The sequence below is a fragment of the Phalacrocorax aristotelis genome, chromosome 9, assembly GCF_949628215.1.
Source record: "Phalacrocorax aristotelis chromosome 9, bGulAri2.1, whole genome shotgun sequence".
NCBI classification, from domain to species: domain Eukaryota; kingdom Metazoa; phylum Chordata; class Aves; order Suliformes; family Phalacrocoracidae; genus Phalacrocorax; species Phalacrocorax aristotelis.
Window position 1 is genome coordinate 14,818,194 of NC_134284.1, and position 17,596 is coordinate 14,835,789.

Consider the following 17,596-nt stretch of genomic DNA (forward strand, 5'->3'; position numbering starts at 1 on the left):
ACAGTTTTCAAGCCAAATGTGTTTCTAGATAAACATCACTGAAGTCAAAGGAATGGTGCCAGGATTAAACAATGCCCTTCCTTTCTAGTTAGTGGTTGAACTCAATCCACACAGGTAATAAAAGATGATCATTGTTCTTTTGTAGCTGCTTGGTAGTCTCCAGAAAATGAGTTAGAGTCTCAGCCCAATTGATAATGGTTGGAAAATTGCAAATCCTCAGAAAAAAGTCCAGTTTTAGTATACACTGAGAATAATTTAGAGCTTCTTACTGGCTATCTTCCCTGAAAACCTAAAAAGAGAATGGGTTGTAGGGTTTGAATCCCGCTCTTTTGCCTTGAAGTCATCCCAGAAGGTTCTTTGGCTAGTGAGGATGTCATGTAGGGAGTTTTCATTGCTGTTTGTTGCATGCAGCTGGATGTTTTAAGAGAGAGAGACTGATTAACTATTGTATCTTGCATGTCTGTAAAATTATCCGGAAAACTGGGAAGACACTTGGTGCTTCACAGGTGACACTTGGTGCAGCTCCCTTTCTATTGCTTTGATCCAGATCAAGACAGTTACTATTTTTTTTCATTTTTCTCATCAGTTTCTTCTTTTCTTTCTTAAATGCAGGTATTGCTGTTAGCCTGTCTCACAAAAACAATAAAGCCTCTTTCATGCTTCATTCCCATTTCAGATCATTCTGTTGGTGAAGTGTTTGCTAGAAAAGAGGGCAAGGCTTTCATGTTCCCTTTTCTTCTTGAAACCACCTACCTAGTTGCACAAAGAAAGAAAGAAATGTAGCCCTGAAGGCTGGGGGAGGTGCATGCATCCAATACCACCTTGAAGGCTGCAGAGCTGTTAACCACTGACTGTGATACTGAACCCACTACCTTAGGGTGGCGTCTTTAAATGTTTAGCACGCAATATTAAAAACAAAATAACCCCCAAACGATCCAGGACTCTGTCATTTGAAAGAAGAAAGTACATCATGGTAAAAATTAATTGATAAGTACATTTTAATAAAGCCCCAAAACACCATAAGATCCAAATAACTGCCTGAGCAAATTATATTAGAATATTTTTCTCCTGTTCCATTGTAGTTATGGCAGACAAAAATGTTGCATTTTAGCAGAAGACAACTGTGTGAAACTGCTAAGCTAACAATCTATGAAGAATTAACATCACATTTAGAGTATGGCACCCTTTATTTGTTCTACCAACAAATTTGAACAAACCCCAGAATAAAACATACCCAACAAACTTTCTTTTGCCACCATGTAGCACATGCTTCAATGTCAGGAAAAGTTCTTGTTAGAAGGATGGCAATTTTATCTCCTGTGATAGTAATTCTTCTTATTGGTCTCTTGAGATAACGCTGCCCAAAGTTTGGCAGGGAGATTAAGGAAGGCCAACCTCTTCAGCAATAGCCATGACTGCACTGAGTAAATACTGTATACTAAAAAAGATTATAATGATGCGTCTTTTTTAAGATAATAGTAGAGCCCACTAGTTACCAACTAAAAGTGGTTATGCTCTGCATGTAATACCAGTTTGAGGAACCCACGTATTTCATTGTGAGGGAAAGGTATAAATAAACGAACACAATAAGGCCATTTTTTAACTAGACATATTTTTAGAGTTTGAACATCTTCCACTGAAATTAACTTTTGTTGCTGGTTTAGAAAATTGTGGCTTCAGATAAAATAAATATCTGCAGTTTAGGCTTATAAATTGTAAGAATGTTCCTGCTTTATCTCATTTTGTCATCTTTTCTGCTTCCTTATTTTCTTCAAAGGAAAAGGGAGGATGAAAATAAGACCAAATGGAAGAATAAGTAACATGTCTAGAAATTCATATGTTCTAACAAAATTTGGGTAATTATGTAAGACCACAGTAATTTTTACATTATTTTTTCCTTTTTCTACAGAAATTTTGAAAAGTTTAAAATACAATATAATGTATTTTCTTTGAAATCCTTGATACTTTTATTTCAAAACAAAACTGAAATGTTGAACCAGCTGTTGTGTTCCCTGAATTATTCTGGCTGTTCACTGATGGTCTCCTTTCACGCACTGGGACAGTTCTTGGTTAGTGTATCAGGCTCGATGGTGAGAAGCTGTGCAAACCCTTCTGAAACTTTCAGAGCCCTGATATAGGAATTTGCTGTACATTTGGGCTGTCATTTGTACCTATCTATTTAGGGAGACTGTAGTTAGGTTAACTTGTGTTCCAGCGTGAAAAATGACCATTGTGATATCATGATAGAGAACCACAATCTGCTTGTTTTATCCAGCCTTAAAGCTATAGTATGGGTTATCTCTGCATGCGAGCTGTTGTTGTTTGAATTTCCTGGAGCTTCTTTCACTTAGGTGGTGTACTGCATTCTGCTTTGGTATAAGAACACGACTCATGTTTGGTGGATCAGCATAAACTTCTTCATATTACTCATTCCCAAAAAACTGTATGCATTTTCTGCAGGAATGTCTTCAATTATTGATATTATAATGAGGTGCAAAGCAATTTGAGGATAATTACATTTATTCAGAGGAGCAGTGAGATTCCACAGAGAAAAACAGGAATGTTGTAAAAAGCAGACACATCCTATTTTGTTGAATATTCTCCTTTTCTGGTCTTTTTCCTGCATAATATGAGAAAACCTAGAACGCAAGATAGCTACAAACACGGGGAATCCATGCCAGAATTCCTTATTTCCTTTTTCTGAAGTGCTCCCACATCCATACACATACTGTCTGCTTTGTTTTGTTGGTATAGTTGTCTTTACACCGTAGACTGACAAGACTGTGTCACTAGCATTGTACACTAGTTTACAGAATGATCTTTTGGATCTGAAGATGCATTTCTTGGAGCACTGGCTTTCACATACGAAGAGGAAAATGGCATCATTTTTGGTATTATATAATTTCTGAAGTATTTATTTTTAAACTGGCAGTATTAAAGTTTCTACTGAGCTGGCTGATAGCTGCCCTTTAAAAAGTTCTTGAAGGCCATAGTCTATCCACAGGACAGGTATAGCAAAGATACGGAAAGGATGTGGCTACTAACTCTTTACACTATCATGTGTGGGCATAGACAAGCCCACCAGTAACGTTGAGAAAGCAGGTAATTATTAGTGATCTGTTCAATAGTTGCATATCAAGATGGTCCACTAAAACCAGCTCATTCATAAATTATATCACAAAGTGTACGGTGAAATCATTCTGAGACTTTACCAGGCTTCAGAGAAGCCCCTTCCTGTTACAGTGTAGTTTGGGTCATCTTAAATGAAGAGGATGAAAGATGCCAAGAGGGATGAAACAGGGAATCTACTGGGAGAAGAAACAAGTCCAGACTCTGATATGACAAGGAGAACCATGTGACAACAAAGGCTATCCAGGACAAGTGTTAAAATTGTTCAGGAGAAAAAGAAATGGCAATAAACTTTTAGTCCCACAGGAATGTAGGTCACAGCTAGTGCAAAAGATAAGACCTTGGCTTCAGAGGCAGCAATGGCCAGGTGACTCTGTGATGTACTGGGTATCCTGTTGTTCTCCAAGGCCTGGCATGCCATAATCCCATGTGCCTTACTATTGAAGCTCTAGTGAGAGTCTCCCTCTAGGGACAGCTGCTGATCTCCATCACCTTATGATTCTGTGTATCCCACCAACCAAAGTGCCCAAATGACTGTTTTCTAAAGCACTTAGTTATCCAGGTTGTGGTAAGGTTTTCAAGGAACAAGCAGTATTCATAGTGTTTTATGAGATTTTTCACCCAGGCCAGCCTCACCACTGACTGGCTGCTGCCTGGATTCATATGCCCAAATGGCTTTTGACTTTAGCAGTTTTCCTGCTAAGGCTTCTTGTTTCCCTCTTTGCAGGCAGAGATAAAAGTAGTAACGGAGTAGTAATGGAGGTGGGATTCTAGAGGTCTGAGTAAGGTGTAGAGGTGCAGAAACTAGGAAGGTGGTCAACAGTTCCATCTGTCAGACTGGCTTGCTAGCCACCATGCTGCTTTGGTTTTAATTCTTTTCATCAGTAGTCTGCTGTATCTGCCTTCCAACCCCAAACTCCCATGCCATATGCTGCCAATACTGTCCTCCATCGGCATGAAGAACCGCCACAGACAAACAGCCGTAATACCTGGCCACAGACATCCGTCACCCTTATCTTTCCTTCAGTTTTTATTTCACACAATCAACCTGTTACAATTTAATTGACTCTCCCAATGAGCTAGTCAGGTGGGTAGATTGTGCAGGAAGGAGAAAAGTTGGGGAGCTGGGGCTATAGTCATATCATTGCAAAAAGATGAGATAAGGCACATCTTGCTCTTATTTCCCTAAACAAAATGGTGGTTCTTTAAAATTTTATTTCTAAAGGCTATGATATTTTGTGCTGAACATACAGTATCAGGCTAAATCCTTTTTCAGATCTGGGTCGTCTGTAGGGCTTTCTCCTGAATACAAATGTCAGGGTTTGACCTATTAATTTCAACAGCATGCTGAGAAAATAATGAACAAGGAGAGGAACTCTGTTCTTGTACTCGGGTAATATTTACTGTCACCAAATCACGGCGTGCTGGACAAAGGCAAGAAAATTTTTCCTTCCAATATGTAAGCACAAACAGTATAGTCTAAATCACAACAGTCCCGTAGCTCTAAATTCCATTGGCTACTTCAGTTTACTCACAAAAACTCTGCCCTGATAAAGGAATAGACATCTTAGGGCTGTTTTGGTACTGGTCTTACCTCCTATGCCCTGAGCTGCTTTTGCCTCAGTGTTCCTAATGGTACCTACAATGACTTACGAGCAGAGGATTGTCTGTAAATGTGGTCCTTTGTCTCTTCCTGGAGGCCTGATGGAACAGTTTCTTCCCACAGAAGCTAATGTGAATGAGTGGCTGTACACAGGGGGAAGCTGAGTCAAAGAGTGCATCCTCAAGCTTAATCCACTTGTGTTTTTCTCCCACTGATTTCAAAATGTTAGAGAATCTAGAGGACCCTCCTCGTCTAAGGGCAGCTGCAATTGCAACAGGATTTGGCTCTCAGCACAGTCCTAAGAAAGCAGTTTCCTTTGATGTATTGGTTGTCCTTTTCCATCTCATTTTTTTTCCTAGAAGGTACAGAGGAGGAGATATCAGAAAGAGATACAGAAGCTGCAATTGTGACATTAATCTTATCCTTACTCTCTACTCCTTCCCACACCTGCTATGCCAAAAACTTAGTCCTGGAAGTACTCCAGCTTTCTGTATGACATACATTCCCAATAATCAAGTTTCAGTTTGACGTCAGGAGTTCTGACCTAACATAATACAAACTTGGCAAGGGTCTCTGCCAGATCTCACTGCCAAGCAGCTTTACAGTAAGCAAACTCCACAACACAAAACAAATATGCAAATAGGCAAGTTGTAACTTTTTCCCAGCAGCCAATCTTGATTCAGTAAAATTCTCATCTTTTCTCCATAGGAAAATTCAGCCTTGGTGTAAGGTGTTCTTTCCAACACAGTTCAGATGCAGCCTTTTGATTTTTTGTGAAGATGAACACAAAAATGCCTTTGGGCTTGGAGGGGCCAAGTGTCTCTCTGGGGGTAGAGGTGCTGAGGTTGAAGGGCCTAGAAACAGACACCACAGAATACTATACAGAGATCCCCCAACAATGGATCATGGAAAACATATATTGAGCTACATATAAAGGCTGCCACAGAAAATTGGAGGATTCTATGTGAATTTATTTAGTAGTTAGTGCATCCTATGTGTAAGTAAAACATGAATGTTTGAAATGTTCTTTGGCAGCAAAGTCAAGGTAATGTAAATGACAAGAATTAAATGACCTAAGAATTAAAGGACTTTTTAATTATTTGCTCTGTTCCTGTAACCTCTCCTGGTTCCTGAAAAACCTTGGCAAGTCATTTCTCTTTGTCTCTGCTTTCCCACATGCAAGTGGTACTGGTGGCCTCCTTTGTGAGCTGTGTGTTCAAAAGCACTATGTGTTTCTCTTCTATTTTTCCATCACTGTGTTATATTCCACTGTTCCTTACCAAGTAGTGCTCTGTCATAGAAAGTTATTAAAATCTGTGGAGAAGTAAATTATTTTTGGTAATTAGGGTATTTTCCTTAGAAATATATTTCCTATACTGCAGTGTTCATGTACTGTTCATGTATACTATAATCTCTATTTTCTAATCCCATCCAAAATCTTAGGAAACCTCTTCAATTCAGGATTGGAAAAGTCTTCTGCTGAAGTCCAGCCACATCTCAAAAGCCACATTATACCTGCTTTAAAAAAAAATATTGCAGTTTGAACAAATCAAGCTTTGAAAAGCTAGAAATAGCCTGTTATTGAATCCAGGCACTATTTGTGTTTACGTATACTTGTATTTTCCTCATTATCTTGTCTGATTGGAGAGGCCTATTGAACCTTAGCTCAAACCTCTTGCTTGTCTGGTAAAGAAGACTCACTCCTTTGTTTACAATATGCTATTGGTATTACATACAGTTCATTAAATCTGTTTCATAGATTTCAAAAGGAACATAGACCCTGGATGCATTAAATTCTATTAGAATTCTATTAAAAAGCCACACTGAAAAAGGAAAATGTAGTAATATGTAGTGCTCAGTCATATAATACCTTTGAGCACTTTTTTCTTTTTGAACACTCTGAAAACCTACCATACTGTTTATGATTAAGGGTACAGGAGAGTTTACAAACAAATACACTCTAAGCAAAACCAAGTTTAAATGGATTAATTTTGTCCAAAGCCTCTTCAGCCTTTGCACTTCTATATCTACTGTGCTTGGGTTAATTGGATGGTGGCACGCTGATATTTGTGATCACCTTTCTTGTCAGACAGCAGGTCCTTTTTTAATGCCATCTTCTTGACAAGTGCTTGCTTTTCTGCGGGTTATGGGTTGAGACAGACAGCCCTGATTGCTATTAGAGAGTGATATATGCTGTGCCTTCAGCACACAGACATCTCACGATTGTACCAATGCTCTTGATAAGGAAGGCTAGTAGTTAAGGTACATAGTTTATTCCACACTGCCTGTAAGTATCAGATCTTTGATGCTGTATTTTGTGTAACTGCCACTTTAGCTTCTGTCAGTGTAAATTGTTGGCAATGTTACCCAGTGGATTAAAACTCCAAGGGAGGCATTGCGAGATGGATGGAGATATTTTCTTCTGGAAGTTCTCTGCTTTTGAGGAAGCTACTTATTCTTGTGCCCTGCTAAAATCTGACTTGCTACTGGATGTGACATGTTAGCAGCTCGTCACATTTTCATCTGAAGAGTGAGTTACATGGCAGCACTTAGAAACAGAAATGTAAAGGCCTCCTTTTAATCAGCCAACTTCTGTAATGCAGAGGAGTGCAGCACATTGGGAATGCTTTGAGTTTAAAACGCAGCACACAGCATGCATTGGCTCAGTCCTTCAGAAAAACAGAAGCTGACGTCAACATTCAGAATGGTTCCTGTTTCTGCCATAGTCCAGAATCATATCTAAAAGGTATCATTTCACAAAACTTTCCAGGATATACTATCAATATTTTCAAAATGCACCATCAGAATGTGTTATCATAATTGTAGTTGGAGTTCACACCATCAGATAGGGCAGGTTTTTGTGATGTGCATTGCGAACTGGGGGAACAAATTAACTATCTGAATAATGTATTTGCTAGTGAACCAATGGACAGATATCACTTCCTTAATTCCTTTTACATTATGTTTCCCTAGGAAATGCCCCTTTTCAGCATGCTGCTAATTTCTCTTCCTTTACTTGCATTATGATATCCCTACATGCGAGGGGTTAACAGCCTCATGGCTGGAGCTTTACCAGCTGTATAACAACAATTGTTTTCCACAAATTGTGTGGCCTTAAACAAACCTGCATGTATTTCTTGTAATATTTTATCACCCAGTAATTGACTGGCAGTGTACTGGTGCTTTCCTAGGTCATGGGAAGAAAAGTTTAAATGGGCAGACAATCCTAGGTGCCGAATAGCACAGAAGCAAGCCTCCCTTTCAATACAGCTGAATATCACTGATTACTAGGCTTTGCTCAGTGGGTGTCAGATTTAAGTAAGAGCAACTAGGTGTGCCACAGCGTTCCCCAGATTTTGAGGAAATGGGTTTAGGGTGAGCTTAGTATAAGCCTGGTCATGGTAATGATGATACAGTAGATCAGGATACTCTGTGTGATATTAATTATTTGTACTGCAACAACATCTGCAGGCCCCACTGGGTACCAGGGCTCCACTGTGGTAGATAATATACATATATAGTTTGATAAGCCTGTGGCTTCGCAGTATAAAAAGGCAAAATGAAGGGAGAGAAACAGAAGTGGCTTGTTCAAGGTACAGCAGAGCAGCTGTAAAAGTAGAAAATAAATATTTTCTGTCTTTCAGCCATGGACTCTAACTAGACTTGATTATTTCTATGAGTGAGTTAATATTTGAAGGGTCTCAAACTGTACTGATGGTATTACCTTACATGAAATATGGAAACTCCTGGTGCTAAATAAATTCCTAAGTGTAATTCTGTTGATATTTTGTATTAATGTTACCTAAAAGCCTGCAGTGATACATACCCTGCACCTGGTAAAAGCTTTATCTGGGCTGAAAAAACCAAGCAGCTTCTGTATCTCATTCATGCTCTTCTCTGGCCAAATATCTTGTGTGTGATATAGTACTTGTTTAATCACTCCTGACCCTGGTAGAGTTGTCACAGAATTGAGCTTCTTGTCCACCTTTTTGGCTTGTCTCCAGGATATTTTTGTTTGTAAAATAAACTTTTATTAGGCAAAAGGCAAAGTCTGAAAGAGGGAAAGATGAAGGGAAAGAATGAGGTATGGTAAAAGTAAAGCAAAAGGACTGCCATTTCACATACCACTGGAAACTCAGTATTTCTGTCTTATTGCAAGGGTGTTTGGTCAAAAAAAAGCAATTCAAGAACAGGAAAGGTAAGACATACTTTAGTAGCACTGTATTGCCATGCTACGATTTCTTGTAGTATGGGCCATTAAAAAAGTATTATCTAATAGTCTGTGTCCCATATAAACAGTCAACTGGCAAAAAATGAAGGGCAGTTTGGAAAGCTTGGTAAGCTCTTAACAAGGAAATTGGCACACATTTTACTTGAGATAAATAATGTAATGTGTCTCAAAACAGAGAGGAGAGGTCATCTTTCGATACAAGGAACACTCCTAGAGAGCACTCTTGAATAACACTGTTGATTGTGGTGAAAAAGCCCCCATGGTAAGACTGTGGCCAAAAAATATGATGTGGTCTTTGAACAGAAAAACCAAAGTGGTTGTTTAATTTCTGTAAACTAAAGTTAAAAATTTCTCATGTCTACCTTTGAAGAGAAGTATTAGTAAACTGAAGGAGTTTTGGGGCCGTGGGGAAGATTAAATGAAGGATTGGAAAACCTGCTTTCAAGTGAGAAATTTGGAGAGCTGAGTGGTTTTCCCTTATGCTCTGTAAAGCTGGGGGGAGAGCTTTCAGTCATAGAAAGATGAAGCTGGAACCGTAAGTCATCTGCTCTAGCATTTTTCTTGCTCTGAGGCAGGACTAAATACAGCAGTCTGGCCATGGCAGATGTTTATCTAAACTACCCTTTCTAAACCTTCGGTAAAAAAGATTAGATCCTCATTAATCTTTGCCAGTTTCAGTGTTTCACCACTTTTTATAAAGTGAATAAGAATCAGTAAGAACCTTCAAGAAAATTTTGACTTGATCACAGTCTTACAAGTCATTTTATAGAAGTATGGTGCTAGATAGTTTTTCAATATAGGAAGTAAAGTTAAAAGAAATGGTAGTGATCTGCATTTAAGGAACTGCTGAGCAGGAGGTTATATTCACATTGTTGTATTCAATGGCTCTTGATTGACTTTCCTCCCATGAACTTGTCTATTTTTGAATGTATCTTAGGCATCCAAAACATCCTGTGACAGCAAGTCACACAATTCAGTTAAGTACTGTCTCAAAAGGTACTTCCTTTGCTTAAACTTTATTACCAAATGATTTTATTACATATTTATAGCTCTTTTACAAAAAAAAAATAGTGCCGAGTCATCTCTATTTTTGATGGGTTTATATATACAATTTCAAGTATAGTACTTCTTTGAATCTTTTATATCTTCTTTTTCTTTTTGAGACAGCCTGTACAGATTTGTGTAGTGTCTTCAAGAATTAAAGTCAGAGGTGAACCATTAACTTGTAACAGAGATTTTTCCTTCTGTACGCTGTTCCTTTTCATTATAATCCTTGACATTCCACTTGCCTTTTTGACCACATTCAGCATTCGGCCAGTCTCATCAAAGAAGCAACTGCAGTGACTCCAAGGCTTCTTTCCTCAGCTGTAAACGTACAAATCACAAATAAGTGTTGTTCTAAAATATATGCTATAGTTCAACAACAAATCAATTCAGACAAGATATATGGCTTCATATAAAATTTTAGAGGAGACTAGATTATAACAATTGTCCTTTTTAGCCTTATAAATTATGTATCTGTGAGAATTGCTTCTTTTAAAAACCATGGCCCCGAAGGGTAATAATTTCTATTTATTTTGTCCTCTGTGTGAATCATTCTTTCTGATAAATAGGTTTGTAACTGGCATTTAGTAGATCTGGTTCAGGACCTTAAAGAAGCAGTAACAAGCAGTATATAACAAAAACCCACCTCTTGCTCCTTATAATAGCCCTCAAAATTTGGCCAAAATTATGTACTTCCTTTCACCTTAATAAAATTTTTTTACTTGTTTCAAGATAACTGGAAAGTGTTGGAACCCCGATTAAGAGCTTCAAAGACAAGTGAGCTTCACTGCCTGCCATTTCTTTAATATTTGCTGGTTTTGTTGATTATTATATTTGCCAGGGAAGCTGTAGCGGTTCTTGAGCATGCCTCCCCTGCCATCATGATTTAGGTAAAGGAAGACTTCATCCAGTAAGCTCTCCCTTTACCTAACTCTAGAGTTTTGTATATATTGAATTCTGATTTCAGACTTACTTTCCAGTGATATTGAAAATTACATTAAATATCACCAGACAGAGTGGAGTAGAAGTAACTGCCTTGTACTCTCTGCTGAATACAGGTTTTAATATTTCTTCTTCTTAAATCCATTGATATACCTATACTGGAAAGGCCTGTCCAGCCATGCATTTAGTTCTAGTTGCAGCTCAGAAGGCTCCTGTAAGCACAATGCTGGTTTTTGCTACCTTTCTAATCAGTAAAGAACTTTCTGAGTTTCTGTTTACAGTCAAAGTTCACATAAAGTGATTTGATCATGTAGTAATCAGTGAACATGCTCTGTGGAATATATATCTATACTTTCAGTTCTCCTGGATACCTCACTACACTTAGCACTGTTGTGCAAGGTCACCCAAACCACAGAAAGCGAGCGATCTGACAGCTGAACTAAGATCCAGAATCAAGTTTGAGGCAAAGCAAGAATAAAACCCACGAGACAAGCAACTGACCAACAACCAACCAACCAAACCCCAAAGAAAATCAAGCAAAGAAAGACTTAAAGTGGAAAAAAATTCCAGAGAGGAAGAAATAAAGTTCGGTCTCTTTTTAAAAAACATATACTGCAAGTCTGAAGAGCCTAGTAGATGGAAGCCATTCCAGGAACAGCAGTGTTTGGAGTTGTAAGATAATAAAGTAATTTTCATGAATTTACAGGGTAGCAGAGTTGAAGTGTATGGGCGTAGCATTTGTGGGGGAAAAAAAATGTTTACAAAACCTTCCATACATACATAACCAGTTGTATTACTGAAAGAGCTTGTATCACTTTTAAATCAACACAGAAAAAATCAGCAGTGGTCTTCAGGAAGTAGTAACTAGGAGCATTGTCTGCCAGGTTTGGGCTGATGTCTAGTCATGTTGGAACCAGCCAGGGTGGGAGGAGGAGGCAGTCTGCACAGTAGTGACTATTAAAAAATGATGGAGTAAAATGAGTGTGAGAAAACACAGTTATCCTGGGATTCTAGTCAGCTTTTGGTTATGTTTTATAAATGCTTTTTTTTTCTTTCACATTCAGTTTCAGAAAAAAGAAACAAAACAACATACAGATACTGGGATAAACTCTGCTTCTGCTTGCATCAGTAGGAATTGAGTTTCTTCAACAGAATTACTATCGATTCATATTGATGCAGCTAGGAGTAGGATTTGTCCTATTGCTTGGGGTTCTTTCTTTTGGTTTTTGAAATTAAATGCTTTCTGTACACAGGGAACAGGTATATATCTTCTGTCTGGATAATTTGAATTTTAGACTAAGAAAAAGGAGACCTGAAGGTAAAGCCCTTTTCAGAGCACACAGTGCATGTGGCTGTTCGCATGTGTGTCGTCCTCTCTAACACACTCCAACTGCTCATCTTACAGAATCACTGCCACCCCAATTTGACTTTCTTTCCATCTGGTCTGCTACAGGAAGACGTGCCTTCAAAATGTAAAGGCACAGCACAGAGAAAACAAAGGCCTGACAATCTGCATGCAGACAGGCAGTAGTTCTCCTTGGGTGGAGGGAAACAAAAGAAGAAATATGTCTGCAAAAATGTCAGACCTCAGAAATGCTCCTGAGGTCCCTTCAGAGGAAGGGACTGGGTTTGGGGGAGTTGAAAGTAGGAGCTAAGAAAACCTTAGGACCTGCTCCTCTTGGATTGTAGTTGCTCTCAGGGATGAAAGGGTTGGGATTGTCAGGATATCATCAATCTTTAAGTAAAGCATATCTGGATTTACAGGGCTTGTAGAGCTTAGAAGGAGGGGTGACCATCACCCCTCTGTCACACACAGATGAAGAATCTATTTCATGGAAAGATAAAAGAAAAAGTTGCCCAAAGCGAAGTAATGCTTAAGGGCAAGCAATACACTGCATATCCCTGATCTGGACTGTAGATTAGCTCTTACATGATTTAATAATGTTCAGAATGTTTTGGTAACAGTGCATATAACAAGAAACTGTTGCCAGGAGTGTGTGGAAGGACATGGTATAGAATAGAGAGGTCAAGGTGAGGCCTTGTACGTTCTTTTTAGTACTTTTTTTTTTTGTTCATATAATTTCTCTACAACCATTCCATTATGTGATCCTAATTATTTGCCTGAATTCTTAGAGTCATCATGGCAGAAGTCTATCTCCAGAAGGACTGTGAGGAAACAGTAATGTGGCTTTTGAGGGCAGCAATTTTATGGGAAACATCAGCAAAAGATAAATTCTTGACGAACTTTAAAAATCCTTTTTGGCAGAGTAGCCTTAAATAAAGAAGGGAAGTAGTAAAACACAGATTGAATGCTGAGTTCACTTCTTATTTATAAATAAAATGGTTCTCAGTTTTCCAAGCTATAGTGTCAGCACTTGATGTCACTTGGAGGTTTCAAAAACATTAAATAATGGTCTCCTTGTCATGGAAAATGTTTGGGGCAGCCCAGCGAATACCGATGCAGAGAGGAAAAAATGCACACTGTCTTTTAAAATCCTCTTTAGCCCTTTTGGAGCACATAACTTGCACCCTGTGTGGCTCTGCATTCAGCTTTCCACTTGCTGTATGGTTATGATTTTGGTTTTTTTTCTGTAAGTAAAAAATAAACATTACAGATAGTGGCTCAAAGGTAAATCTTTCTTTGTCACATGCTTTCTGGTCTAGTTAATACCTGTGTTTGGTAAGGTGGAAAGAAAATCTACTAGCTGAATGTATTGGGAAAGGAGGGAAAGGTCACATCCATCATGAAGTGTTAAAGTTTAACGGTAAAGCTTGTCTTTCAGATTTAGAAGGAGGGTAGGGCTTGGTAAAAGCTGCTTTTAATGAGGTGTTGTAGTACAGGAAACTGGAATTGAAGAGATCTTGAAAATAAATCCTGGATTTGCCCCCTGTGTCCATGGTCACTGTTCTTTGCTGTAGGATTTTCTTTGTGTTTTGCTTTACTTTTTTTTCTGCCAGGAATGCATAAACTAATTGTTGATATTTTTTTTTTTTGGTAGCATCTGGTGCCCTGGAGATATAGAATGTAATGAATAAAGTGTATCTTGAAGTCTGTGGGTGCAGTGTGGCTTCAGTAGCCCTGTTTTTGGCTTATTGTATTATATTGTGTTTTATCCTGGCAATTGGAACAGAACCATTTTCATGACAAGTTCCTGCTCAGTCCAAGTAAGAGTATCAAAACCTGGCATGAAGTTGTGCTTATGCAAAACTTGTGTTAAAGAGTCACAGGGAGCTCTGCCCAAGGCGGGGACTGAAGAGAGTTGGAGTAGGCCTTCAGTGAAGCCCATGATTTCTTTGTAGACAAATTTTTTGATTTCTCAGTTGCAACAAAGTGTTACCCTGCTTTTGGAAGGCTGTGTTCCCTTGGCTGTGGGAGGGGGTGGTAATCTGCTTCGGACGGGGGTGGCACCAGTTTGCTCATTTCCCTCCTCTCTCCAGCAGATAAAAGGCCACTGGTGGTTTGCAGTCCTCCACTTCCAGAAGCTTATCTCTTTCCCAGTTTGCCCTCTTATCGATGGGTTATCACTAGCCCTTTAAATAGGGTTTTTCTTCAAGCCCAGGGGAAGGGAATGGTGAAAGGTACTATCTCCTTTTCCTCAAAGGAGAGATCAGAAACATTTTCTTCTTCTGCAGGGGAGATTGGCTAAACTTCCCACTATCCCCTTCCCCACTTGCAAGTTTTTATCTCTGCCTCATTAAACCTGTAGGGCTTGAAGGTACACAGCTTTCACCCAGCTGAATGCTTCTTAATCCCTTTCTCTTCTGTGATGGTGGTGATCTATTCCGTTAGACAAGGCACAGCTCTTCGTCTTCCCTGTTCACCTTATGCCTTCACCAAGGTGGACTCTTCTCAGAGTGGCCACAGTTTGCAAAAGAAGATTGATGTATTGATAGCATTTGAAAAGCTGTATGAGAGGTTGTTCAGGAGGTTGATTATAAGGCAGCACCTTGCAAACCCACATGGAGTGGGTAGCCATGTTACCTGGGCAGTAGACATTCTTTGCGTCTTTGAGCAAAAGTTAATCGCTTGCTATTTGCTATCTGCCATGCAGATAAAGATAATTATATGGTTGCTTGCAAAAGATGCATTAAAGCAGTGTTGGGAGATCGCTTATTTCATATTTCAAATAAGTGGTAAAGCTGTGCCAGCAGTGGTTTTACCTGAAATAAATCTCTGTTCACTGAAAACTCCCTTGTTTTTGGAGTAGCATAAGAGAAGAAAGGTTGATTGGTTTCAAATTATATCTGAGTTCATGCATCTGCTGGGAGAAGCAGTCGACTTATCCCATGTTCCAGTGAAGAAAGATTATCGATATCTTGAAGGGAAGTTTATCCAAAGCATAGCAGTGTGAATGCACGAGACTGTTGCTACCCAGCATACGTTTAGCAGAGTCTTATATTTATCATTATAATGAGAGAAAAAACAGCGTGCTTACTGTTGCAGTGCTAAACTTCAAGTAGTCAAAGCACAGTCCAAATTTTCTAATGATCTCTTCAGCTACAGGACTGTTTGTTTTCCATTCCTCATAACAGTGTTGTAGTCTGAGAACCAAGGGGGATGGTGTTAAGGAAAAAAAGTCCAAAAAAGATATAAGGAACTTGTGATGAGTATTTTGGTATGAGTTAACTTTGAAATGTAAGGTAAAGCAGGAATCAGGAAAGCCTCTGTGAGAAACTGGAAGGCATAGGGGATTTAAGGAAAAGGTCTGTTGATACCAGGAGACTGGAGTAACTCCAGGAGAGGAATCTGAGGTGGCCCTCAAGTACAAGAGGAGAGTTTTTTTCTTATTGCTGAGATTTGCTAACATGAATGTAGTGAAGTCAATCAGGGTAACAGCCCTGAACAATGCAGTCCTTTGCCCAGCAAGCAGATATGTAAGTAATAACAGTAATAAAATTGTTTCTTGTCCCTTTAGTATGCCTCAGTTTTGTTCTGAAGAGGCTGTATTTGGATACGAAATGGCCATCTACTCTCTATTGTTGTTTCTTCCTTGATTTTTTCTATTGAGATAGTTAACAAAGCTATTGTCAATTTTATAATACGGATGGCTAGCAAATGTATTGACTTCCTATATGATATATTTTAGTTTTGCGTCTCTGCACCAGATTTGAATCCATGCAGAACACCTAATATGCCTTCATAAACATTGACACCAGAATACTGTGCCTCTCCTTGTTGAAGGCTTGAAGATGCATTCCGTTAATTGTATATTGTACAGTGATGGGAATTTCTGGCACTGTTTAAATCAGTATTGAATGTGGGTGTCTAATCTGAATATACTCTAGGTGTGTATTTTACAACCTAAAGTCATTGAATATGGTTGTTGCTTGGAACTACATGAGGGGAGCTGCAGGAGGAAGTGTTACGGCTAGAACAACTGCCTTTGCGTGCTCTTCCCTTTCAGTCAGTGACTGGTGGAAAGTTTTGGGAAAACACTATGGAGGACTGCTTTATTGGTAAGGTACTGCTTGGGTGTGATATAGAAAAGTAAAAGACACTGGCCACCCCTGTCTTGAAAGTCTGGAAGGTTTTCCATTTGGTTTAAAAGCAATTAGCTTCCCTCCGCCTGGTCAAAGCTGGCTGATTACATGTTTGCTCCCTTCTAATTCCACCCATCTGGTAACTGTTTTCTGCCTGCTGGATCCCACAGTTATTGGTTTGGGGTGGGGGCTGTTTGTTTCACAAGCAGAACAACAAAACAAAACAGTTGTTGGGAAAGAGTATGCCTGTGGCTGCATTTCAGATGCCAATTGAACAAGTGACTACTAACAATCAGTAGAGATGTTGCTCAGATAACTATTTATCCACATATCCTAGGGTTTATTGCCTGATTTCTAACCTGTCTTCAGTGATGTTTTAATGGAACAAATGAGTCACTATGTTCAGGTGAATGCTGTAAAGAAGAGTGCAAAAGAGAATGTTTGTATTGAAGCAGAGCCAATGAAATGTGTGCTGACAAAGCTCAAAACGATGTTTCTGTGTATTCTTCAGTGCCACCTGCTGGCACAATTACCCGTTAGAGATTTATAGGCCAAGAACATTCTCCTCCTAGTAGGCAGCACTTTACAAGCATTTGTTTCTTTTTTCTTTTATTTTAGGAGCAAGGCAAGATTGGTGTGGTCTTCAATATTGGCACAGTGGACATCTCTATTAAAGAGGAAAGCACACCTGTAAATGATGGCAAATACCATGTGGTACGCTTTACCAGGAATGGTGGCAATGCCACACTTCAGGTTGATAGCTGGCCAGTGAATGAACACTACCCAACAGGTACATTTTTTTTTCCTCTTGTTTTCCTCTTTGAGTGTATCTGTACCTACAAACCAATGTCTAATAACAACTGGTTGCTATATAAATCTTTGTTGCTTCATCTCAGCAATAAATGGACCAGCCTGGTGGTGCATATTCTGTCTGTTGGAAAACACAGTAACGGTCCTTTACACTGGAAGAATAAGCATGCCAACTGTGTGGCATGATGCACATAGATCCTGCTGTTTCAGAGGTCTCTAAGTGAATTCTAGGTCTGCAGAGAGTTACAAACTAATTCAACAACAAACTTGGGTTTGCTACTTGTGATAATTTCTAGCTATTTAAGGGAGGAAAGTTTTGAAAAGACCTTACAAAAAGGAGAGGTGACTCTAGCCAC

At 39.0% G+C, this 17,596-nt stretch overlaps 1 protein-coding gene across 3 annotated transcripts in view; it reads left to right on the forward strand.

The window, feature by feature from the left end:
* Positions 1–17,596, forward strand: part of NRXN3 (neurexin 3) — a 1,044,813-nt gene that overhangs the window by 887,053 nt on the left and 140,164 nt on the right. For all 3 annotated transcript variants that reach the window (XM_075103635.1, XM_075103633.1, XM_075103634.1), the window contains one exon: positions 17,049–17,220. In XM_075103635.1, the coding sequence (XP_074959736.1) occupies positions 17,049–17,220 (172 nt within the window). The remainder of the gene's footprint in view (positions 1–17,048; positions 17,221–17,596) is intronic.